Source organism: Electrona antarctica, assembly GCF_951216825.1.
Source record: "Electrona antarctica genome assembly, chromosome: 6".
Classification (NCBI taxonomy): Eukaryota; Metazoa; Chordata; class Actinopteri; order Myctophiformes; family Myctophidae; genus Electrona; species Electrona antarctica.
This window is the reverse complement of record NC_136811.1, coordinates 27,950,841-27,977,783: the sequence shown is the minus strand read 5'-3', so window position 1 is coordinate 27,977,783 and position 26,943 is coordinate 27,950,841. Positions and strand designations below refer to the sequence as shown.

Sequence of the window (26,943 nt, the reverse complement as noted above, 5' to 3'; positions counted from 1 at the left end):
CCACCACATCATCCTCTTTCCGAGAAATCATTTGTGCTGAGGCAGAGCTCTGACACCCAGAACACTGCCAGCTCTCTCAGACAACTGTGAACCAAGCCAACTACAGCAGTTACACTGTATGAGCCTTACAAAGCAAATACAATGATGCAACAACTGCAGCATACTGGGGATCCTGAGTCACTTCCAAACACAACAGCGTTTTAACAGCGTGGCTCTCTAGGAGGAGAGCAATAGAAAAACTGGGTATGTCATTCTCAGTCAGTTTTTTGACAGTCTGGGGCTACTCTCACAAACCGCTGGACCAACCTGCACCAGATTTCTTGTGCAAAGGCCAAGGGAGCACACAATTCTTTTACACTATTGTTTTATATTCTTCGAAAAAAATTACCGTTAATAATTATATTATTTAAGTCACTGGAGTCGGTTCAGGCTGAAACCTTGTCCAAATAAGAAGTCATACATCATAGATGTATGGATTGGAAGTTATTAGACCAGTCTTGTTATTGTCACATATTGTTCATACAGCAAGTTTTTGTATTCAAAATAGTACAGAACATTTGTCAACCTCCACTTTAGTCTACACTTTAATTTAATTAAAGAGATAATGACAGACTTAACTCTTTATTGCATAACTGATATTCCCACCATGGTGTGTGTGCGTGCGTGAGTGCGTGAGTGCATGCGTGTGTGCGCTGCTGTTAATGAGTCATAATGCCCTGACTGTGTGAACACAGCTCGTCAATGCAGCCATGTGGAGATCAAAGGTGATTAAGGGACAGCCACAGAGACAACAGGCGAGAGAAAGACGGGGAAAGATAGAGGGTTGGAAAAGAGAGATGGAAGGACATAAGATGGAACAGGGAGGGTGGAATACTGTAGCAGAGAGATGGGCGGGTTATAAAAACAAAAATGTGGTGAGGCAAGCAAGTGTAATGACTTATGCTATAAGTGCTGTAGCGCTGATAACACGCCAGATTTGAAATCCAATCAGCAGAAAATATATTTAATGAAAGGAAGTGTGTGAAAGCCATTTCATCTCTGAGCCAAAACTGAGGCCTGTGGCAGGACCCTGATTTGAGCCTTTTAATATAGGCTGAATCCATCAGCTCTAGAAGGATGAGGTTGACGTGAAGCAGCGAATTATTTCCTTTCTTCCTGTCTCCCAAGACTTCCATCTTCCTTTTCCTCTCCACTCTTAAAGATATATATATATTTCATTGATAGATTATAGTAGTCTGACAGGAAATGAGGACGGGAGAGAGCTAGGGGTGTGACATGCAGCAAAGGTCGTCGGGATCGGGGCTCGAACCCACAACACACTGTCAGGCTATTACCAGCCTAGATGCCCAGACACATTCCCCTCCACTCTTGTTTCTCATGGCCTGCCTTGCACTCTTCTCTTCTCTGTCTCTCTTCCTAGTTACACACGCACACACACAACTCTGTGTGTGTGTGTGTGTGTGTGTGTGTGTGTGTGTGTGTGTGTGTGTGTGTGTGTGTGTGTGTGTGTGTGTGTGTGTGTGTGTGTGTGTGTGTGTGTGTAATATGGTTGTTGGTAAAATCCCCTATGTGTAAAATAAACTTGGTGGATATTTTCCTGCATTCTTGCTCCGCTCTGTCCTCCTTATACAAATGTGGATAGAATCACTACTGAAGACAACTGTCTTCCTGACTTTACATCATTACTCTTAGCTTTCTTTCTTTCATTTTTCTATTCATCAGCTCAGGGCACAGTATGACAGTGTATGCATGTATACTGTATGTGTGTGTACTCTTCACACATGTAAATGCTCTGTGTGTGTGTGTGTGTGTGTGTGTGTGTGTGTGTGTGTGTGTGTGTGTGTGTGTGTGTGTGTGTGTGTGTGTGTGTGTGTGTGTGTGTGTGTGTGTGTGTGTGTGTGTGTGTGAGAGAGACTGTGCAAAACAGACCACAAACCACACACATCCACCTAGTTTATGTGTTTAAAGCTGCAAATCCATAATACATGTCCCATGGGATTCAAACCAAAATTAGTACTACCATTGACTTTGAGCAGTGGATATTGTTCTTTGGGCTTCAGGCAATACACATTGTCAACCAGTACAGTAGTGGTCCTACACTACACATTGTCAACCAGTACGTAGTGGTCCTACACAGGTACACATTTCACAATAAGAGCAGGGAGAACACCTACTACGACCACTGCGGGTGTGCTCGTTATATTGTAACCCATCGAAATTAAAAATTATCTTCTAAATCATGACATTTTCTGAAATACCCATGTTTCTACAGTATATCAGTGGTGCTCAATATTTCATATCAAGGACCCCAAAAATGATATTTAATAGGCCGCCGACCCCCATCTGAACATATATGTTGTTCCAGGGATCGCCCCAGAAGCAAAGATTTGAGCTAAAAATGTTCGCTCTGAAAGAATATATATCAAAGTTTTTGTCAATTTTTTTTCGCCGCGCTACGAGCTTGTAGATCTGCTATTTTTCAACAGCTAAAGTATAACATAATGCTTAAAACACCAAAATGGGTTCCCGTCCTGAATGGGTTAACATACTCAGATTGCTCAAAATAATGTTTTATTCACACAAAAAAGTTCTGGATTGCAGATTTCAAATAAAGTGATAATGATGATGTAATACCGTGTAACAGAGAGCACAAAGCCCCACCAGGCTGCTGCTCAGAAAGCTGGTATACATTACAAGTAATACTGTACATGTACTATACCTGGATTAAAAAACATAACTTAATACCTGCAATGGGATGAGGTTCTCAGTCAAAATACTGTATATTATGACAACTACAAGTACAAGTACATTGTATAGTACATTTCAACAACAAGAGCTTTACATTAAGCATTTTAAGACACAGAGCATAGAGTGCAATAGAAATGCATTAAAAAGAAAAAATTAGGAAAAGAAAATATACAATTAAAGTGCAGAAGAAATGACACAAAAACCTCAGAAATATTTAATTTAAAATACTTTAAAATACTATTTTTCACGTTTAGATCCGACGGGTTCAGAAAGCAGACCTGTCGGAGACGACCTGGGAGGTCTAGAATGGTTCATGATCTATCACATCGGAAATGTATTTGCCAGAATGGGCAAACGTGGTAGCTGGAGCGGGACTCAAAACTGCTACACTAAATGTGCTCAGAGAAATTGGCTGTATTTTACAATACAATGATTCAGTCCGAGCCAGGGCAAGCTGCTGACAGTGCAGCTGAGGCCTTCTGTAAACCTCTACAGACTCACACTGCACCAAAACCACAGGACAACGCTGGTCTTTACCACACAATAGCAACTCTCTATGACCTACCAAACTGACATATATAATGTAATATAATGCCTTATTTCTGTAGATTCCCACAACGTTTTTAAAAAAATAGCAATTAAGCTGCTCACAAACATAACTAGTAACTACAAAATGACCCTCTGTCTTTAGAAAACAATGCACCAAAGGACAAAGAGAACACTACAAAAGCACAATAGGTAAAGGTTTTGAAGCATCATTAGTATACACGTAAAGCTGAAGTATGGATCTACTCAAATAACTACATAAATATAAATACAAAACTGCTGCCAATACACATTGCATCTTTGAAAAGCCTCAAATTAGCATAGATAGCATTTTCTCTCTCCCCAAATGGTATAGGCTTACATATTTCATTTTAGAGTAAAATAATTTGCAGTGAATGAGCCAAGTACACCACGCGAGCAGACAAGAAGAGCATTAGAAAAATACATAAATTTTCTTTTAGTGCTGCTCTGCTCATCGTTACGTTTTACTGCTGGAGCATGGAGGGGAACAAAGGGAGCTGACAGTGGAGCTTCCTGAATAGATTTGATAGGCTGGTCTTATCGGACCACTGCTGCAGTGAGCTGTGGTGTGATTAAGTGCTACGCTGTCTAATTGCATTTATTATTTTGTTTGTTTTGTCAGCAGAAATGTGTTAAAATTGTGAATGTGCTACATTAACATCCCGAGCCATATTAGTCATAGATAGGTAATGTTTTGAGGCATGAATGATGAACAATATTGCTTTCAGCAGGCAGAGCAATTGACAAAATGAATAGAGCATGCATTATTCAACACAAAGGGCACATTTGTACCGATTGTCATCTGGCATAAATGATAATTCATTTGGCCAAAATACATTTTGGTAATACAGGGCTTCCTAAGGAACATCAATACAAAGAGGGTGGCGGCACGCACACGCACACACACACACACACACACACACACACACACACACACACACACACACACACACACACACACACACACACACACACACACACACAATTCTGACGAAGGTGACTTCTTCATTAACACAAAATGTTTACGGTAACTCATGCCCTTAAAATAACTATTTTAAACATTAAATATCCAGTAAACCTCCCAGGCTTGCATCTTATGCTATCCCATAACTAATACATAAAAGGCTGAGCAGGGGGATTAAATGATAGCGCTTTCAGATTACAGACTACAGTCTGTCTGGCAGGCTGCCCTCTGCCAGCTAAGACATAGCCTATCAGCATGCTTTGATGGATGCTGCCAGGGATGATAGTACGGGTCTTATGACCTGAAAGGTTCCACTTAGAACCCTTTTAGCCTGCAGGGTTTCCCTAAGAACCCTGTGTGTGTGTGTGTGTGTGTGTGTGTGTGTGTGTGTGTGTGTGTGTGTGTGTGTGTGTGTGTGTGTTAAAAGATAGCAAACTATCGTTCATTCATCATCATGCCAAGCAGACACAATGGAGCGAGAGAGAGAGAGAGAGAAAACTCCATTTACACTTATATAGCCGATCTACAAGATCACATCACAGCAACACATTGTGAGCTTGTAGATAGATCTACTATTTTCGGTAGTATAAATCAGGGTTAGAATTCCTCCGTCTGTTGTGTTACGACCAACAACAACACACAGCCCGCAGTGTGTTACGACCAACAACAACACACAGCCTGCAGTGCAAGAAAGCTCATCAAGCTTAAACCACATGAACCCCAATCAATGCCAAAACAATTACACCCCAAGCCCCAATCATCCAACCAAACACCCACCAGTTCCACTACACTACCTCAGACATACTGTACAGTCAGTCAGACAGAGCAAGAGAAGAAAGGAGTGACGGAGACAAAGGCAGAGAGGAGAAGGGAGAGAGGGAGGGAAGGGCTGTGTTCTAGGTTGGATTGGCACTATCCTTGTTTTCCTTCTGGAGTGGGCAGATAACATCAGTCTGCACTAATAACACATGTGTCTGACACACACACACACACACACACACACACACACACACACACACACACACACACACACACACACACACACACACACACACACACACACACACACACACACACACACACACACACACACACACACACACACACACACACACACACACACACACACACACACACACACACACACACACAGAGATCTAGATGATAAAACACTTATGTATGATGCCGCCACATGCATCCCAATAGACAGAAAGTCTACATCCTGAAAACTATGATCCACCCCACGAAGCCAAACAAGCATTGCGACACTTGTTTGGCTACTAATACGGTAGAAATTTTAAATAAAGAAATAAGAACCCTGTGTTTGGCAACTGACTTAGAATTGCCAAATGTTTCCGTAGTATGGAAAGTCTTGGGCTATAAAATATACTATCAAATAATATTAGTTTAAAAAAAATTATTGCTGGGTTCCTAAAATAACCATAACGAGTACCTATGTTTTGAAAAAAGAAGAGCTAAACCATAAATAAACAGCCTTAAAATACATTTCAAACTCTTCTGTAAAGACTACTAGGGCCATCAAAAACAGCTCTGACTTGTAGATGTGTGAATAACAATAAAGTAAAGTGACATTAATGAGTGGTTTCAGTTTAGAAAGTGAGAACTTTTAAAGAAACAACACTACCTGTGTGAGAGCGAGACTGCAGCTGCTGGAATTACAACCACATCAGCAAGCTGGTGTTAAATAAAGTATGATGTTTCACACAGTTAGTGGCTTAAAACCACAATACTCTGCAGAAAACATTCATACTGCTGGCAGGTCAAATCTTCAGGTGAAGAAATCTACACACATGACTACACAGATGGAAACATGCATGGTAACCTGCTCGTCGTACACACATTCTTGTCTTACACAGGCAAAGAAAGCCACATGTGTAACCACAGTGCGCACGCACGCACGCACGCACGCACGCACGCACGCACGCACGCACGCACGCACGCACGCACGCACGCACGCACGCACGCACGCACGCACGCACACAGTTAAAGGGGTTGCTATTTATTTTAAACTTTGCAGTGTGGAATTTGTACCAATTTTTCAGCTCTGTAGGTTTAATTTATTTATACTTGTCGAGCATCAATGTCTAGCTCCTAAAATTGCTGATTAACAAGCTTATAATGTGTCACTACGGCACGTTGTGAGCTTGTACATTTGCAAATTTACAGAACGAGAAACCATGCGCACCCAAGTACTCAGGCTTACAGTACTTTACCTATCTGGTATTGTTCATTTCAACTCGTTGTAATCGAAGGAGCAGCTAATTTGTAATTCGCTATGGATTCACATCCATGAAAGACATGAGTGCATTTGGTGTGTGTCAGTGCAGTCAAGTCCTATACACGTCTGTGGTCAGCATCACATAGGCTATGGTTTTCAAATCTCAGTCCCTCTCACACACTGGCACACACTTCTGTTCTCTATTTTCAGTTACTTTTTGCATGTTCTTTTCATTTTGTGTTCTTTTCCGTGTCATGAATTAGGCTTTTACTAGTCAGAAATGGCACTAATATCTGACCAGACCAATAATAAAAGCTAATCAAAGGCAATGGTAATAACTTCTACAACTTCTGGTACACACATACATAAAGCCTCATTCTATCAGTATACTGGCTTGGCATGTGCTGGGACAATAGCACTATGTCATCATCACATCAACTCACAATACAACCTTCATACTGTATGTACTCCAATTAATTTCCACCAAGCACAATCTTGTCAACAAAGTCTGATCAGAACAATATTTTTTGAAAGCATATTTTTAAACACATTGATATTTTGACAACAGGACATGATTATACTTGATTGTGTTATTCTGGTTTACTACAACATGTAAAACAAATGTCATTTCAAACCCAATCAATGTATTCTAGACAGTCCCTGTGACCTACATACCCCTTTCAATTAAAACCAATGTAACAATGAGCCATTGTTCCACAAATGACCAAACAATTTGATAATGTTTAAATACAATGAAAGAGAGAAAACAATGATGCCCTTTGTTATTAAGATTGCAAATACAAATTAGAGGTATGATAATCAAACATCCATCCTCAAATGGTTACATCCCCACAAGCTATGAGATGACTGCTGCCCAGGCCCAGCTGCTGCCGAGTGCCAGCCATTGCTACACAGAGAACGCTAGCCTGCAAACGTATAACCCAAAGTCTGCAAATGCTTTTGAGTGTGCATATCCCCAGGTATGTATAATGGAATTTGGCATCTTTGGTTAAAACGATGGCGGATTTCAAGTTGCCGAAAAAGTGGCTTCAGTTCAAACAGGTCTGTAGAAACCAATGGGGCTGGCAGCTGGCTTTGTCAATTCTTTTAACGGTCTATGGTTAAAACCAGGGTTAATGGTGTGGATTATACTATCCACACTATTAAATCCAATGACCTCATGTAGGGTCAATTACATTACAAAGACAGCTTGAGTGACAATCACACTGGCCTATGGAGATAATGAAGACAAATGACCTTGGGCGGGGCATAGAGGGAATCAGACAACATCATTGGTTAATATGGCTCTAGGGGGTTATAGTACGGCATTGTGTGTTAGAAATGCTGGGCCTTATTGCTAGGGGGAAGAAATCCCTATTTAGCTTGATTATGGGAAACATGAGATGATTAGTGAGACTGGTCAATGGGTCTCGGTGAAAGAGCTGAGAGTGTGAATTTGTGTGTGAAAGAGAATGTGAGTGAGTTAGTGAGAATTCTGAGAAAGAATGAAGGGGAGAGAGAGAGAGAGAGAGAGAGATAGAGAGGGAAAACGAGGTAGAGGACATAATGAGCACATACAACCTCTCCACTTATCCTGAGAGTAGCCACACTGGGAATACATGCACATGCGCACGAACAAACACACAGAGAGAACAAATGCACGTACGTGCAGCACATACATGTACTACATACACAGTAAAATCTTCAGTGTTCTTAGAGTTGCATTGTACACTCGGAGAGTGTGAGTGCAGCCAATGCAACCAAATGAACCTGTGACGGCTCATTGAGTTATACACATTGATAAATTAACACTGAGTATTTACACTGAGGATAATACACTAATCCTTGCAGACAGACACATACTCAGAGTTCACTCCCCATAACCATGCAGTACACATTTCCTAGGCTGGCTAGTCACCAATCGACTAAACCGCTCCAGGGCAAGGCAGAAAAAAAGAACAGAGTCTGATAGTGGTGGGTGTGAGGTCTGCTAAACTGGGCTTTCTATAACATTTTTTGAGAAGCTAAGAGGCAGAGGCTAATACAATTATACAAGAGAGGGAGCAATGACTGTGTGTGCCTAAATCAGTATAATGACCAGCATGTATACAATTTAGGCATTTAGCAGATCCAGAGCAATTTACAGTAAGCAAGAACACCACATGGTAATACATCAAATGCATAAAACAGTAGAATTAAATATATGTACAAAGAAACTGAGTATACACTATAGTGGTATGTCTACATAAAATGTAGACATACAGGCATCATGCCTTTGCATACGCCTGTAAGGTCATCAAGGCTAGGGCAAGTTCTACGGGCTAAGATGGAGTCTAAAGAGGTGGGTTTTCGGACTACGGCAGCAGATTGGGAGTTTGGGACTGAGTCTGCAGTTCTGATTGCAATGGGAAGTTCATTCCATAGTTTTGGAGCCAGAAGGGAGAAGAGTCTGGGATGTGTGGAGCGCTGTCCCGGCTGTTTTAGTGAACGTTCTGCCAGCTTCCCTGTGTTGGCTGATCTGAGAGTGCGGGGGGGGATTATCATTTAACTATGAAATTGTAAAACATTGACCAATATGGGAGGGAGAGCGAGTGCATTTTCCGGCAGCGGCATCAGCCGCTGAACACCCGCGGCAGGCAGTGTTTCTCGGCAGCAGCGCCGGGGGGAGTCCATTCTGTTAAGAGAGTAACCCAAAGGAATGCTGAGCTTGACCTGCCTGGTTAACTCTCACTATTAACAGTAACAGACAAAGTGATTACCGTATGTGACCCATCAGACTCTCACTCACTGCTTGAACAACTCCAGCTGTAATCTTTAGTTTGAAGGTAGTTCAATATCAATAATTCAACATATGGACCCGTTATTGTGAACACATATCATGTGTGTTATTGATAGACAATCTTTAGATGGTTTAAATTTGGAATTGTATTATGTTATTTTCCATTGAGTGGAGCAAAAGTCTGAACACAAAAATCCCCAACTACTAGCTTCTCCTAAAAATACATTTATTTTCAAAAGGGAAGACCCCAGTATGGTCATTGTGGTTTTTGTCCAGACTTGGTTTCAATCGTGGCTTTCAAAAAACATAAACACGAAGGAAGGACGGAAGGAGGATGGGAAGAAAGGAAGAGAAGAAAGAAGCAAAGACAAATATACAATTTTTTAATACTTTAAGGAATAATACACAGAGAAATGACTGAGCTTACACGTCCACATTTCATATACACTGTTACAATGCACAATGCTTATACAATATCAAGGGTAAAAGTGTAATGGTAGTCTTTCTTTGACTGCTTGACTGTGTGAGAAACAAAGCTACAGGAAGAAGAGGTACACAGTTTGAAGACCAACTAAACCTAAACATTTTGAGCACTAATAGAAACATTAGTGTGGCCCCTCACTAGATAAATACACAATGTTGTTATGAACATCTCCAGATTATAATGAGTAAATTGCATAATGGGTTTTTATCCCTGCCTAAAATAATAAACAGCACATATCAAATATATGCATAAAATGTACAGTATGGGAATTGGAGTGTATCAGAATCAGAATCAGTTTTATTGTCACATCACAGGTTTACAAGGTAAAGAAGTGGGTGAAATTCGTTTTTGTACATCGTTCCCATCGCAACGTTAATTTCCATAGAAAGAAGAGGGGGGGGGGAGAAGAAGAGGGGTGGGGGGCAAGTGGGAAGGAGATCAAAACAAGAGAGCAACAGAAGGCCAGACAAGTTATCTACATATTTACAAAGTACCTGAGATAATAAAAAAACTAACTAAGGTGCCTGAGCATAGCAGCAATGTATGTATACTGTGCATGTTATACTTATATTGTGCATGATATACATATGGACGTTAAGGTGCTTAGAGAAAAGAGCACAATAGTCACAAAAGTCAGTGCGTTATACATGGGATTAAGGTGCAAAAGGTCAGTGCGTGTCCACCTAGGGTGGACTGACCCTAGTATAATCCGCAAGTAGCTCCATGAGTGCAACAAAAAAGTCATTTGTGTATTCATTTGTGTATTCATAATCATATGCATAATTGATAGTACCATTGTAATTCATGGGACTTGGGAGCATGTAAAACAGGGCTCAGGATGACAGGGCTCAGCGCCTATTCAGCAGCCTGGTGGCCTGGCTGTAGAAACTGTCCCCATGCCTGTTTGTTTGGCATTTGATACTGTCGTATCCCCTGCCTGACAGTAGCAGCATGACCAGATTGTGGCTAGGACTGGTACAGTAGGTGTCTTTGATGATCTGCTTAGCCTTGGCTATGCACCACATAGTCTAGTAGCCAGAATGTGAACCCGGACATGTTGAGTACACCAATGTTTTATGTTAGAAATGTTTAGTATGGGTCCCCAGCATATAGAAACTGCCGGATGCTAACTTGCATATGTTGAGCAATTTTCATAATTGGCATAATATCTGACCATACCATTAACAAAAAAAAAAATCATCATATGCTTTATGTAGCATGTGACATGTCAAACTAGGGGGTTTTCATGATGCTGAATCCATTCCAAGCATTAGTTTTGCACAAAATACACTCCTTAGTCTAAAACGGCCATAGCCGTAATCACAAATGTGATGTCAGCATATTTGGGCTATGGCCGTTTATAGCCCAAGGAGTGTTTTGCTTGGAATGGATTCAGCATCATGAAAAACCCCTAGTTTGACATGTCACATGCTACATAAAGCATGATGAAATGTGGATTTTTTTGCCTTCTATGGGTTGTTAATGGTATGGTCACACATTATGCCAATTATGAAAATTGCTCAACATATGCAAGTTAGCATCCGGCAGTTTCTACATGCTGGGGACCTATACTCAACATTTCTAACATAAAACTTTGGTGTACTCAACATGTCTGGGTTCACAATGGGACTCTATGGGCTGGCAACTAGACTAACAGCTGCTAGGTGTACTGTACATCCAGTTGATTAAGTAGCATCACACAGAATGTACTTGGGGTACAGTGTACCCCAAGTGTTGTTGTTTGTTTATTCAGTTAATCACCCATTCAACGACAACGATGGCCCATCATGGCCATTGAATGTTTGCTACCGTATTTGAGTAAGACCAGCAGTTCCTTTTGAGTTGTTTATTTCCTTTGGGTTATCAAACATGGAATGTGAAATGATTAGACCCAGAAATGTTTGGCCTGCGCAAACTGCTCATGATAGGAGATGTGTGTATGTGTATATATATGTATGTGTGTATATATATCTGATATACTGTTTGTTTATATATATATATTTGATATGTATTATAATTGAGTACCATAGACGAAAAACAGTCTAAGTCCAAATTTCATTCTGACCCCTCCACGAAAAGGCCTCGTTGTCCTGAACCCCTATCTATCATTTATATATTAAGGATCAATAGTGTGGACTGTTATTCGTCTGTGGCATTCAATTATGCATGTGTATTATTTGATATACTCGAACTTAATCCAATCGGGAGAGTAAAACTTTTATCAGCTTCAATTTTATAGTACCCCCCAGACTGCCAATTCCAAATTTCTCTGCTAACTTCTTCAATTTGACGTATTTATCCTGTATCATAAGTTCTCCATTTCCGGATTGAACAAAATTTGTATCCCGACTTTAAAATATATTTTCTGTTTACCAAAGAGCTGAGGAGACACGGAGACTCCTGTTACTGAACAAATACTATAGCAATAATTGCTATCAATATAGAGCTATTAATTGACGCTTATTTTAACCAAAATAATATCACTTACTGCACCTTTAACATTTAGTGACAGTCTCTGGCTTGGACAAAAAATAAACCCTCTTTATTTACACTGGAAGATCAAGGGGAAGTTTGGGTTAACCCAGACCTCCCTACCCCCTGTCTGGTCCCTCTATCTCTCTCACACACACATACTCAGCCTCAGCCACAGTTTGAGTTGGCAGCTGGCATTTCCTCAGTAACACGCAAGTGGGATGGCAGTGCCAAACAGAGGGAAAACATACAGGCACAGTATGCTCTCATCTGCGTCCACACATATACACAGCCACACACACTGTAGTAAGAGTAAAACAGCAACGTTTCACAGAAAAGTGAGACGCAATATAATATAATATTAAGCTTTAGGCTTGCCAGGGCGTTTATGGTACATCTTTGATTTTGTGGATCTCTCTAATGTTTCAGCTTGCTGGTGCCATGATGATTCTCCCGTCTGCACCCCCCCTCCCGCCCTCATCTCTTTGTCCTCCCTAGAGTGTATTTGATGGACTGATGTTATTATCCCTACTGTCTTCAAAGAAGAGAGATGAGTGTATCTATTAGGCGTTAGTGTACTTAAGACATGCCGCGGGCTCCAACACAAGAAGAAGTGTGAAGCTCAGCGGGAAACAGTGAAGCCGTGTTTGACTTTGACAGGCAGGTAAACTGATCGTGGGAATAAACCACATTCCTTAGTTCACTGCTTCAGTCAAAGGATTTAGAATCATGAAGGCAACTCCAGATAGCACCGACGGTCGCCGATGGAACGGGTCTGAAAGCATCTGAAAGAGTCTCCTGCCGACAAGCTACCGTGGTTTGCCGTCAACTGGTCGGAACCCGTTGATGAAGAACCGAGCATGTTCGGTCTGTTGCCAATCTCGGGAGCTGTCGGCTGCCAATCTCGGGAGCTGTCGCTATCCGTGTTGTAGTGATGAGGAGGTAAATACTCCACTGTAGAGTGGATCGGCCTACTGGTTTGTACTGATTAAAATCAGACAGTTTTAAGTAGTCTTTGACTAGTCTGAAAAAGACTGTTTGGTGTGGAAGTACCTTAGTGTTTATGATTACATTGTCATGGAATGCTCAATATGTTACCATAGAAACCCATCTTCATCTTATGCTGGGGATTTTAGTGACTATGCGGTTAAACCTGTGAATAGATAGCACAACAAAGTCTCTCTCTCTCTCTCTCTCTCTCTCTTTCTCTCTCTCTGGAATTCCAGAACCTCTCTTCTGGGATTCTTCAGTTCCACACAGAAAGAAACTCCTACACTTAGCATTTTTGTGTGATGCATGTGTGTGAGCAGAATGCACACCACTAGCCTCTGTTACCAGCTCCCACATGAGAACATTGTTGTGTGAGAGCCACAGCAATCCAGTGTGCCACAAACCACGCACTACAGTGTGCAATGGGATAGCTGCCCATGAGGTTGATTCCCCACATACTTGTTGAAACAAGCATAGATTTGATGTAACTCTGGTGCCGTTTTAGTGCCACAGACAAAGCCACAAAAACACTGGGCTGAAATAACATGCATTGTTGCTAACTTAGCATATTGAGGTATTGGAGAAATACATACTGACACATCTTCAGTAGATATTAGCCTTAGATGGAATGGTTGAATTCAGCTGGAAAGATTATTATTAATAAGATAATGCTACTCTAACTGATTCATTACCAATGGATATCAACATATAGTAGATTCTCAACAAACTGCGGTGTCTCCAATGAGGGGGCAAAAAAGGAATTGGCTACTCTAAACAAAAATAAAATGAAATCAATCTATTCAACAAGGAAGGGAGACATGGAATGGAACTTGCCGTCACAGGTCTTGTGTGAATGCGGATAACTCAGGACTTACGCGTAACACTAGTGTGGTGTGACGCGAGATAAACCCGTGTTCAATATACCATGTAAATGCCAGGTTTTCTGTGTAAACGGGGTATAAAAGACTCAAATTCCAGTCATCTATTCACCTGTCCTGCTACTATAGTAGACTATTTCTGTCAATTCCCCACAGAGCCAAAGCCAATCTCAAAGGTTTACAATCTATAGCATAATGCACCACATGTAAAAGGTTTCTGATTCAGCTGCCAAACTTTACTGTTCAAGTGATTTAGTGAGGGACTATTCTCTCTTAACTATCTTTAGTCCCATATCGCTGTTCAGCCCAGAAAAGGACAATATGCATTTTTAATGATCTGCAAGCAAGGTAGTTCATTATTCAAGAGTCGTGATTTTACTAGTCTGTGGCTAATATTGAATTAAGCTAGCCGCACGCACACACACGCACACGCGCAAACACACACACACACACACACACACACACACAATAACCGCGGTCAGTGTTGTCCCTGAACACGTTCAACGAACGATCGTTCACGAACGCGTTCATATTTTGGGTGAACGTGAACTTCGTTCAAGAGTGAGTGTTTCCAGAGCCTTCCAGGCAAAACCCCCACTAAAATACAACCTAAACAGGCCTTAAAGCAGAAATAACATGCATTTTAAAACCGTTTTTAATATTTAATATCATATTGTCTATGTCCCTCAAAGTTATTTGTAATGGTTTGAGCCTCAATCTCCACTCTGATATAACCAGTCCTTGTCATTTCTTTCTGGACTTTGAAAGCAGTTTTAGCTGCAATACCACAATGTCCTGAGGTGGTGGGGGCGTTGATATGCAGATTATTTAATATTTGAGTCATTATAATACTGATGCTAGATAAAACCAGGCTTGTTTCCATTCCATGGCAGTTTGGAAAATCAACAATGGTGGACATTGTAAACAAAGTGGAAATGCAAATTTGGAACTGAAGACTGAAGAAGAGGAGGACTTCTACAAAGTAGGGTGACATCACGATGAGTACAAAATCATTTGAGCTGTTCCTGAGAGAGATTTCCATCAAAGCACCTATATGATATGAAAGCCTGATTGTTCAAAAGTGGTTATTTGTGGGGATAGAAAACACATATGGGAGCCCCAAAAACACAAAAGAAATTGAAAAAGAATAAACGACAACGTTTCGATCTTAGTAGATCTTCGTCAGTATGTTTACATACTGACCTGTCGTTTATTCAATAAAGTCATTATTTGCCAAAAGAATGATGTGTGGCACTGTGGGCCCTACCTCCTTCCATGATTGCCTTATTGGCCCTGCACCCACTGTCGAGGTGCGTGTAAATAGGTATGCTCCGAAAGTTGAATTTGATGTCATAGGTCCTTTAATATCTAGTGGAAAACCCACCCTTATATCCGACACAAATTAACTCATCTTTCTCAGCCGTACAATTTCACTGGAGCGCGCAGCGCGCATCTAACTGTATGATGATCCAGGCATGCACGCAGACAGCAGACACAGAAGACCCAAACACTGAGGTAAACTTGTTATGGTTTGATTATACATAATGTGCCACGAAAAATAGCTTCCAATAGCTAGTTAATTTTTGCGTCGAGGAGGTAATGTGTCCATACATGATGATCGGCCAACAAAAGACATCTCCCTCCCTTCCACAGTGAGTGAAGCGCAGTGATGCCATGCTGAAAATAGCTGATCTACAAGCTCACAACGCGTTGCGTCTGCGACGCGTTGTGAGCTTGTAGATCAACTATTTTCAGCACGCGGAGATACAGTATGCAGGCTGTGAGAACTGAACTGAGAACATTCAGAAACTTTTGCCTTCACAATAAAAGCATGCAGCTGTCACAAGTTGGCCCATAAAGACAAAGAAAAGGATTACGAATTTGGTGGCATTTCACATTGCAAAAGAGATTTTCTTTTTTCATTTGGATAATGGTAATGGAGATATTGTCAAAGTGGTCACTTTCTTAATCCCAAAGGTTTTTTTAAGGTTTGGACTTCATTCATTGTTTATTTTCATTCAACATTTTTAGGGGGGGGGAGATACAGCCATACCGCCAGTAGTATGTAGTACTGTAAGTAGTAATTGTGATTTATTAACGTGATAACTACAAATCCATGCCGCCCCATAAAGTTGATTAATGGGATCCATACCAGTGAGAGACTGAGCTGATTCCCCTCATTCCCCAAGTGAAATGGAAGCAGTGTGAAAGGTAAGTAGTGGGAGTTAACTTACCAGAACTCTGTTCTCCGTCTTGTCTCCTTTGATCTCCAGTTTAACTCTCCTCCTTAGTGACAGCTTCACCTTCCTCCCCACTGCATCCCTAACACTCTCTATAGAAGCATAGATGAGAGGAAAAAAGAAGAGATATAATGTGTATGCATACAATTTCACTTACACACAGACACACGATGAGTGTTTGTTCCGCTGTTCGGATTGATTGTTCACACTCAGGAGAATCCTGCACAGCCAAAGGAACAGGCTTAGAGAACAGAACTGGGTCAGCTGCATTTACAAGCTGCCCCACACACACACACACACACACACACACACACACACACACACACACACACACACACACACACACACACACACACACACACACACACACACACACACACACACACACACACACACACACACACACACACACACACACACACACACACACACACACACACACACACACACACACACACACACACACACACACACACACACACACACACACACACACACCTTTCTTCAGCCTTGTGCAAGAACAATTCAATACTTAACAAAGCCAAAGTAACAAGGAAGACCTTAATTTATTTTATTTACTGGCTGAACTGAACGCCATTAAAAATAGGCACGTCCCTCTGCAGCAGTTCTATGATGGCATGATTCTATGATTCAAAATGGGTCACAGAGCTGTCTGGTGGTTACCAACACAAGGGTATTAGCCTGTTTAAATTACATGGATCCCATGATATATTCAGTTGGTGTCTCAGACAGAAGAAGTGTCTGGGGGGTGAATAATCTGATATTTTGCTTCCTTCAAGACAAAACAAACCATTTGCTTTTGGAAAATGGTCAGCAGTAATCAGAAGTATAAACAGTGACTTCACTTGTCGTGTCAGTATGCTAAACATGCCAGTATGATCGATAATTGATCATACATGATTATGTCAAGAATTATGCCAGCAGCAATGTCAATTTGGTTCCATTTCAGTGCAATAATACCATACTAACTCAATTCAATAGGGGATAATGGGTAAGGCATGGAGATGACACATGGTTTTGTTAAGCTAAAGCTTTAACATAGGCTACATTTTATGAGCCTGTAAAGTATACGCCTAATCTATTGTCAATGGAGCAGATCTACTTGTTCTTCTTCCAATCAAACTCATAAAGTTCAGCATTGGTTTTCTGGATTTTAAGATTTGGAGGAAACATTATTGTATATTTTGATTGAGCTGTGCAAAATAGAAAAACATTTATTTTCACGATGGATTTTTCCAATCCGAATTCTGGCTGGGTGGTTCTGGATGGTGACTCACTGACATTTGGCCTGTTGGTTCAAGTTACAATACAGTGGTTTACTTATTTATGCAGTTCACAGGTATTACAGGATATGTTGAGCAATATGCATGTAGTGAAATAAATAAATAAAACAATGAATATTGCTTAGTTGATACATATTCAGTGTCTCATCTAGACATTGGCATTCATACATTAAGTGTCTTTGTTTAACCATTGTACCAGGATCCCGCATGTAGCAGTGGTTAGACTATGGATGTTGTGCTGTTGTTAACAAGCCCTCTGGCAGACACCATGTAATGTGCCCAGAAACAAAGGCTAACTTGTTCACCCTTATCAGCAGTGCTTTACTCACTGTGGTCTGCACTCTGCCCATGTGCCATGTCTACGTCCTCTCCATCGGTATCTCCCATTCTCTGAGCTACATCCAACCCCACTGCCTTTTCTCTGTTGCTTGGCTAATGTTATATTTCACCAGCAACCCGTTTAGGCTGCACTTTCTCACTTGCTCCCCTAAGTCCCCTTAACACCAATCAGTATCTCATTTCATTCACAATTAGCCTACTCACGTTCAAATTGTCAGACGAAGCATGCTGGCTGACAATGTGACAGGGTCTGATGGAATGAGCCGCAAGGAGGCAAACACAAAATTGTGCAAATTGAGGAAATCGGTTGTTTATTTTTATTTTTTTAAATTGTTGTAGTAGTAACTGCATTGTGAGATAACGCACTTCATTGAAAGGCTATTCTTGTTTTGAGGTTAATCATCATTATTTCAAATAAGTATATCTTCTTCAACTATTTTCATTTTCATCATTTGAAAGTTTGTAATCTGCACTTTCATAATCTGAAAATAATTGAAAAATGGCCATGCCCTATATGAGACCTTGTCACAAATGTGTCTTCAATTATTGCTTGCTATACGACTCCTAAAGTAAAAATTACTTCTAAAGATGGAAAGACACACAAGAACCTGAAGAACAGCTGCTTGCAGTAAAAAGTGGGACTTTTTCAATGGTTACATCATTGTATAAGTACTTGCATGATGGAAGGAGTGACATTGCATGAGGAGTGACATTGCATAATTCTGAGGATGCTGAGTCACTGACCGTTTAGCCCCATCTGGACAACAGGACATGACAAATAGTCAGTCTATGTTAGAGGTAGGCCTATGGAAAATTATGTCAAAAACATACTGGATAGTCATTCCCTGCTCTTAGATTTCCACCCTTCCAACCCAATTTAAAGCATAATTGATTTGTGTATGAATATGTTGTAAAGGTAAACCAGAGAGTTACAGGAGCTGTCCTATCCCCACAGGCAGCAGGGTGGCCACTGGCCATTGGCCAGTGTGTATTTTTACTATCACCAAAGGTATAAAAACACTTATGTTTCCAAGACGTGATTAACACAGTTTAAATATAAAAATGCTTGAAGACCAGCCTGGGAAAACACCAGCCTGGGAAACCCCACACATCATCTTCACACACCATCATCATTCAACACATCAACAACCTCCCACCCTCTTCATTTCATTGCTGTTAATTGAAACTTTCACAGTCTGGGTTAGGGTTAGACCACTGAATCTAAACACAAGGGAGAATTGTCTTGTTTACTGTCATGTTTTTATGTGTGGACCCCAGGAATATTTAGATGATGTTATGCACCAGCTAATGGGGATCCTAAGAAACTCAATAATAATGGATTGAGTCACAATGATATGGTGCTACATGGCACAAAGATTATACAATAAGTGAGCGTGAGAGTGATTGTTTTTTCAGTGACGGTCTATGAACGTGACACTGAGGAACATGTGTCTCTGTGTGACTAAATTAGTTTGATATAAGCCTCATCTAGCCTCTAAATGGTCAAGATAGATTAATTCAATGGACACTGGATAGCAATCAATGTGAATGTGATATGCGAGTGAAAGTGGCACAGAGAGACCGCCATAGATTACTTGTGCTTGTCCAATATTGCACAGAGGTGTCAAATGCTGAGGTAGTACTGTGCCACACAAAGAGATTGGGAACTAGAAGGCAGGTTCTACATGATTAGGCTACGATCCTCAACTGAGATTACTAGGTCCATGATCCTAAAAAAAAAAAAGACTAGGTGGATTTGTTGGGCCATCACCCTATAATGCGATGACTGCTCTTATTTCAACTAGGGCTTTCCTCGCATCACATCTCTAATCTTACATAGGCTATAACTCACACATCATGATCATGGGCTAGCATGGGCTTTCTATTATGGTCAGATCGCCATCATGTCAACGATAATGATAGATGCAAAGATGAAACAACACCTATTATTCCACGAATAAGCCTTAACTTAATCTGGTATAGTCTTTTCCACGTGTCCATACATTGACCCATGTCTACTGTATCTTGCTTGTGGGATGATATCCTTACCCAGCAGCTCTTTGGGGACATCTGACACTTCCTCGCTCATTTTGCTGGAGTGTGTGGTCAATAAACAATATCCGCCAACAGGAACACTACGGCCAACGCATTGGGATGCTTTAAAATAACAGTATGGAGAGGTAGCCTACTCCACTCCCAGGAGAAGTGTCAGGTGCCGCCGCCGTTACGTTTAGTCCCCTGGCGGTTACATGTCCCTCTCTCCTTGCAGTGTCCATGAAATGTATCCACATGTATCTATTCTGGGCACATGTCCATCCGTTCACAGCACCCTGTTTCTCTCAAGCGTTTAAGAAAGCGTCAGGATGCTGGGGAAAACGTTAGAATCCATGTAAAGTCATGCTGAAAGCCTGAAACCAGCTAAACTGCGCTTTGGAGGACTAGACCACTGTTCGCCACGCACACACACACGCCCTCTGTAGTGTTGTAGACTACGGTATAAAGCTCTTGCTTTTGGCAGCCAATTGTAAAGACCGGGGCCCCTCCCCGATCGGTGATGCGACAGTCAGTGTAGCCTCGGTCCCAGGCTTACTCAGTCAGTGAACCGTGCATCATGTCGGGTTGGTGAAGGGGGGGTGGCGGCGTCACTGCTGTTTTTGTCACGCTGGTGCTCAGAGGAGCCGCGCGAATTGTTGACAAAGCGTGGCAAATCGTTAAATATCCTCCATTATAATACATGTATTACATTTACAAGTGAAGCTTGGTTGAATACAACATTTATTGCAATACGTGTATTCAATCAAGCTTCACTGGTTGTTTCAGTAAAACGGCTACGTTAAAGGCAAAGGACTATTTTTATTTAGATAATCATTTTACATTAATTCATAATAATTCATGCACATTGTGCATGAATTATGCCAAAGAAAGAATGACACTATTTGTGAATACAAAAATCTATCACAATGTCCAACTAATACATATTGAATGTAATTAAGATATCACATGCTTGGTTCTCTCATTAAATTATTGTTTAAGGAAATGTGCGTAGGTCAACTACTTTTCCTATTTCAATCGACTTTTCAGGACAGTGTTTTTGATATGCAACCTACTGTAGCCTGCGACAAAAAATGACAAGGGCGACCTCTAATGGTAATTCAGTAGTACTACGTTTAGCAGATTTTGTGATTTCACATCAGAGATGGGTGAAGAGTGAAGTACCGTATCTGGAACGCGTAGTGGTTTTCCACTGAAAAATCGGCCATTCATTTTTCCCATAGAGATTTACAAAAATATATCAATTATTTTAAGTCTAGAATCAAGCCATCCAGCCATCAAGCCATCAAGCCATCCAGCATCCACTGTTGAGGTGCTTTCATAACACCTCAACAGTGTCACAGGCTGATCACCTCCATGCCACGCTCCATTGATGAAATAATTTGTTCAAAAGAAGCCCAGAAGTATTAAGTATTAACTGCATACATTAATATACTTTTCAGATGGTCGACATTTCTAGTAAAATATTTGAATTTGTTTAGATATGATTTGTTGATTTTCATGAGCTGTATGCCATAATCATCGAGATTAAAACAAAAAAATCACACCCGTGTGAACTGAGTGGTGTAAGGTCTTATATAGCCTGATCAGCTGTGGTCTGACGTAATGTCTGACGTAATGAAATCACACCCGGATGAACTGGGTGACCGTAGCAACCATGCTCATTTTTTCTGCACAGACAGACAGACAGACAGACAGACTAACAAAGCCAGTTGTAGGAGTGGTTTACACCACTCAAAAAGGTTTTAAATACTTCACTTTATGCACAATGAATTGCGAATATATGAAAGTTTCACTTTTTGAATTATATTACGGTAGAAAATGAACTTTTACACTATTCTAATTCTTTGAGATGGAGCAGTATATATGCCCCAGTGTTTGCAGTTCCTTGTCAGTTCGTCATCGTAAGTGACGTGGTTATTTTCTTGTGTTTTCCTAGTTATTCCAAGTCCTTGTTATTTCCTAGTTGTTCCAAGTGTTTTCAGTGTGAGTTTTGAGAATTAAAACCACTTGAATATTCAATCTTCTGCCTGTTAAAACGTTACGTGACATTACGAACTGACCAATATGGACTCAGCAGAACGGCAGCTTTTTCTGCAGTCCCAGCTCCTCCGTCTGCAGCCCCGGCTCCTCCGCCTGCAGTCCCGTGTCTGCAGCTCACCTCCGAGGCCCCGCGTCTGCAGCTCACCTCCGAGGCCCCGCGTCTGCAGCTCGCCTCCGAGGCCCCGCCGTTGCAGCTCGCCTCCGAGGCCCCGCCGCTGCAGCTCGCCTCCGAGGCCCCGCCGCTGCAGGTCGCCTCCGAGGCCCCGCCGCTGCAGCTCGCCTCCGAGGCCCCGCCGTTGCAGCTCGCCTCCGAGGCCCCGCCACTGCAGCTCGCCTCCGAGGCCCCGCCGCTGCAGCTCGCCTCCGAGGCCCCGCCGCTGCAGGTCGCCTCCGAGGCCCCGCCGCTGCAGCTCGCCTCCGAGGCCCCGCCGCTGCAGCTTGCCTCCGAGGCCCCGCCGCTGCAGGTCGCCTCCGAGGCCCCGCCGCTGCAGGTCGCCTCCGAGGCCCCGCCGCTGCAGCTCGCCTCCGAGGCCCCGCCGCTACAGCTCGCCTCCGAAGCCCAGTGCCTGTGTCACCCAGTACTCCCGTGCCTGTGCTGCCTGGCCCTCCGCTGCCCAGTACTCCAAAGTGGCCCCGTGCACCTGTCTGGTCGTCCTCCAGACTCTCCTCCCAAGCGGCCAGGACGACTTCACCGGTTTCCTGGGTGGCTCCGCCCATCTGGTCGACCTCCGGACCCTCCTAAGAAGCCGTGCCGACTTCACAGTTTGCCTGGGTGGCTCCGCCCCTCTGGCCGTCCTCCTGACATTCCTCCCAAGTGGCCAGGCCAACTGCACCGTCCTCCTGGGTGGTTCCAACTGCCTGGCCGTCCTCCAGACCAGCTCCGCCCTTCAGTTCAACCTGGCCATCCTTCTGGGGTCCTTGTCTCCAGACCCCTTTTCCTTGGTCCCCTCCAGCTACTGTAGCTATTGTATATATAAAAGCTTTCACACACCTAGAAATAAGGCGTATGAACAGGTGCGTAGGCCAGTGGACATCAATGATAAGAAGAAAGATACGCCCTCACACTGAGTATCTGCTCGGTACATGAGGTTTACTTTTATTAAAGGGAATGTGACATAAAACCTTTTTTGGTTGAGTGCTATAGTTGAGCGGGGAACATAGAACCTCTTTTTGGTTGAGTGGGGATATATAACCTTATATAATATATAATATATATATATAATATATATATAACCTTTTTGGGGGGTGGGGGGAGTGGGGAACAGAACCTGGGGAACATAGAACCTGGGGAACATAGGGATGATCCCCTGTGAAGTTAATTTATGACAGTATCGCCTATTAATTGATTGTGTTCGCATTGATTGATTGTGTTCGCAGACAGTGGTACCATTTCATTACAATATTGGGTTTTAATATATCTATTTTTTTTAATAAGTTTTATAAAAATATATTTATTTAAAGAATGATTGCAACATGCAATTTAACAGGGAAAGCTAAACAAACGTAAACGTTCAAGATCAAGAAAAGAAAATCAAATTATTATAATTATAAAGAAAAGAAAATTGAGCAGTGCTTTCTCCCTAGTCCCTACCTACATTAACTTCATCAATAAAAACAGCCACCCTATACAACATGCAATTCTTACCAGAACCTGAATTGTTCCCTCAACCTCAGACAAACATTACCTACAATAGTATGCAAGAGTTTCAGTCAACAATTCTCCTTACATAGATTATAGCTGAGAGCTGTTACCAGTGCATGAAATTCAACTTTGTTGGCAAATGCTCAGTGCATATTCAGAATGTGGTAATATATTTAGTCTCCCCCTATAGTTTTCTATTGATTATTCAAGTGGAAACAATATTTATTTAACAAACTGATTTTAATCAAATCATTTTTAAAAAGGAACACTCAAGCATATATACAATAAAGACCCATACATTTAATAATATAAAAGTGATAAAACCAAATATAAAACAAATGAAATGCAGCATTCTGAATCCAGTTTTTGATAAAATAATAAAACAAGCTTTGCATATTCAGTAAGTAAAACTTTTTTTTAAATAGAAAACAATTGCACTCCTTTGTACATTCATAAAAGCTGACATAAAAAAATATCTGATGAGCTTTACATGTCAGCAGTCCAGAACAAACAATCAAACCAACAAAGGAAAACAATAGAAAAATATTTCATTATGAAACCAAATCCTTCCTCTCAAACAGCGAGAAAGCAACAACGCATCTTCATGCCCTTTGCCCATAAAATAGTGTACTATGTACATTTTAAATAGTTTTCATTTTTCACAGATTCTGGTCAAACAGTTCCCATGAAACCTTTTTTGTTTATTTTTTAAAGTTCTTGTTAAACATCTTTGTTTTTTGCGTGCCAGGATCGGGCTGTGTACCGGTAATTTAATTTATACTGTAGGACTCCTCAAAACACATCTCTCTCATACTGACCATTTTCACACAGCAGACATTTTGCCCTTATGTGATACTTGTGTCGCCGTGTGATTATGGTCAACTACTGGTCTCTATAAGCAGGATGTGGGGTGGCACGGATATGAAGAGGGGTCACATCTCTTCTGCTACAGCAAACTCATGTAAAACATTGTTATCTCAAGGGTTATGAGTAGTGAATTGAGTGAAGCAAAAACTCACATTTCCACCACCTCTTGTTTAATTTGACCCCCTACCATTATGTATAGTGTATGTATAGTCATAGTTTGATGGCATTTGATTTGTTAAATGAATCAAAAGATGAACATTTGTGTGTGTGTGTGTGTGTGTGTGCGTGCGTGCGTGCGTGCGTGCGTGCGTGCGTGCGTGCGTGCGTGCGTGCGTGCGTGCGTGCGTGCGTGCGTGCGTGCGTGCGTGCGTGCGTGCGTGTGTTTTGTGCTTGTCTGTACCTCTATGTCTTCTGAGCCCTATTCATTATGTGGCTTATGAGCCTTAAAACACGAGTCGTCCTGTAGCATGTTAACAAACTTTGTCTCATACATTTTGCGTGCCGAGATGGTTCCTATGACACGGCTGATCTTCTTCAGGGCTTTTAGCAGAGAGCGCGGCACCTCTTGGCCACGCAGCACCCTCAGACTGTGAGACAGACCTTTGGCCAGGTCCAGGTCATAGTTCAGCGTCTTCCACAGACGGAGGACCTGCAGAATGTGCTGCTGGGGCCTGCAGGACGAGACCATGGACCGAACGTCATCCTGGCGAACTCTGGTCCCCGGCAAGCTGTCAGTGAGCTTCAGGAGGTCGTCCAGGGTCAGGTTTTTCACGCCAGCACAGCGGGAGACCTTCCTCTCGCATTGATTCACACCTGAAGGGATGGCACAACACATACATGCATTTTTAAAAAAAAGAAAACAAGCAGCACGCAATCAGATGAATGAGTCTGTGTCCCCTGCAGACCTCCTGACCTCGGATAATATCGTACAGCTTGTCTTGGTCTTTGTTCTGTTCTCTCCACAGCCGGAGCAGCTGCAGGACCTGTTGCTGGGGAGTACAGGCCTTCTTCAACCTCTCCAGGTTCTTCAGCTCCACCCGATGCCCTGGAAGGCTCTCCAACAGCCTCTCCAGGGGCACAGAGGACAGGTGCAGAGAGGCTAGAGACTGGAAGACAGCCTCCTCACATAGGGTCACATCTGGGGTGAGGAGGGGAAGAGAGACACACACACACACACACACACATTTTAAACATAAAGATGGTAAAGATGGGCAAGTCTCTGACTTCTGGTACAAGCTAGACTAAAGGGTGGTAGGCATGGTTTTGTGTGGTACCACAGCACCTCAAAGGCCCTTAAAACTAGGCTCCAGACTTCCCAAAACAAACTGGTCAGGCTCCTACTTGGCCTCACCCCCCGAACCCACCTCACCCCTGCCCACTTTGACAGGCTGGAATGGCTTAGGGTCGATGACAGAGTACAGCATCTTGCAATGGGTCTGGTCCACAAGATTTGATACACCACCAAGATACCCATGTATACCTGTCTAGATACTTCCTTAATGTTAACGAAGTCCACACCCATAACACCAGAGGAAGGATGCGGAAGGATGCTATATACTCACACCAGTCCTTCTAGTGGTGCCGGTCACGGCGTGAAGGCAGAATAATCTAATATGTCAAATAGCCAAAGTGCCGAATTTTTTTATTATACAGGTAGGACTCTTCAGGTTATGTGGCAAAACATCTCAAGTCACAAAATGTCACATAGCATGGGCTAGTCATACACAATCACATATGAGTGCTAAGAGCAATCGGGATAAGCTGCATGCATGTCTCACATTCCTGGGTCATTAGGGAGGAGTTGTGCCTATCATCATGAATAACAAATGAAAGACAGATTAAGTCCTTGTCACTTACTATGCCAAATTAACCTATTAAATACATTTATAGAACCTCACAGTGAAAATAATAATAACACAATACAGTTCAATACGATCACAAATATATGTAAAGGAATAAGCTGCCATGTCCTGGGCCTGACAGACTTTTTCCTCTGTGAAGCGGTGTCTCCAGCTGTTATACACAGCAGTTATTAAGTTAGTGCATAAATAAATCACAGGGATCACAGTATTTAGGAGACCGGTCTGTTTACTTCTCTCTCCACATGCATAACAGCGGACACAACCTGCCTTCCTTCTTTTCTTACACACACCACGCTACCACCCTCTAGTGGGTGGATGCCAAACATAATCTGAACACAACATCTCTCCTTTTCAATAAAGCCAAAGCTTAATAACAACACAAAACAAAATGTTCTCAATTACTTCTTTCAAAATAAACATTCTCAATGCTGTACTAAGCATAACACTGTAGCCTATTCAAATCACAGCAGGCA

General features: G+C 42.0%; 2 protein-coding genes across 4 annotated transcripts in view; both read right to left on the bottom strand.

Annotated features, from left to right (window-relative positions):
* Nucleotides 1-20,537, bottom strand: part of LOC306925457 (F-actin-uncapping protein LRRC16A-like) — a 96,083-nt gene extending 75,546 nt beyond the window's left edge. The window contains exons 1-2 of one of the 2 annotated variants that reach the window (XM_079504287.1): nt 20,054-20,537; nt 16,356-16,453 (exon numbers count right to left, since the gene is read on the bottom strand). In XM_079504287.1, the coding sequence (XP_079360413.1) occupies nt 16,356-16,453; nt 20,054-20,093 (138 nt within the window). In that variant the 5' untranslated portion in view covers nt 20,094-20,537. The remainder of the gene's footprint in view (nt 1-16,355; nt 16,454-20,053) is intronic. The other variant, XM_079504288.1, reaches the window with a different exon arrangement.
* Nucleotides 20,538-24,020: 3,483 nt separating this feature from the next.
* The window catches only part of LOC306924880 (tumor necrosis factor receptor superfamily member 11B-like), a 29,166-nt gene continuing 26,243 nt past the window's right edge, over nt 24,021-26,943 (bottom strand). For both annotated transcript variants that reach the window (XM_079503560.1, XM_079503561.1), the window contains 2 exons: nt 25,522-25,746; nt 24,021-25,421 (listed from right to left, as the gene is read on the bottom strand). In XM_079503560.1, coding sequence (XP_079359686.1) covers nt 25,027-25,421; nt 25,522-25,746 — 620 coding nt within the window. In that variant the 3' untranslated portion in view covers nt 24,021-25,026. The remainder of the gene's footprint in view (nt 25,422-25,521; nt 25,747-26,943) is intronic.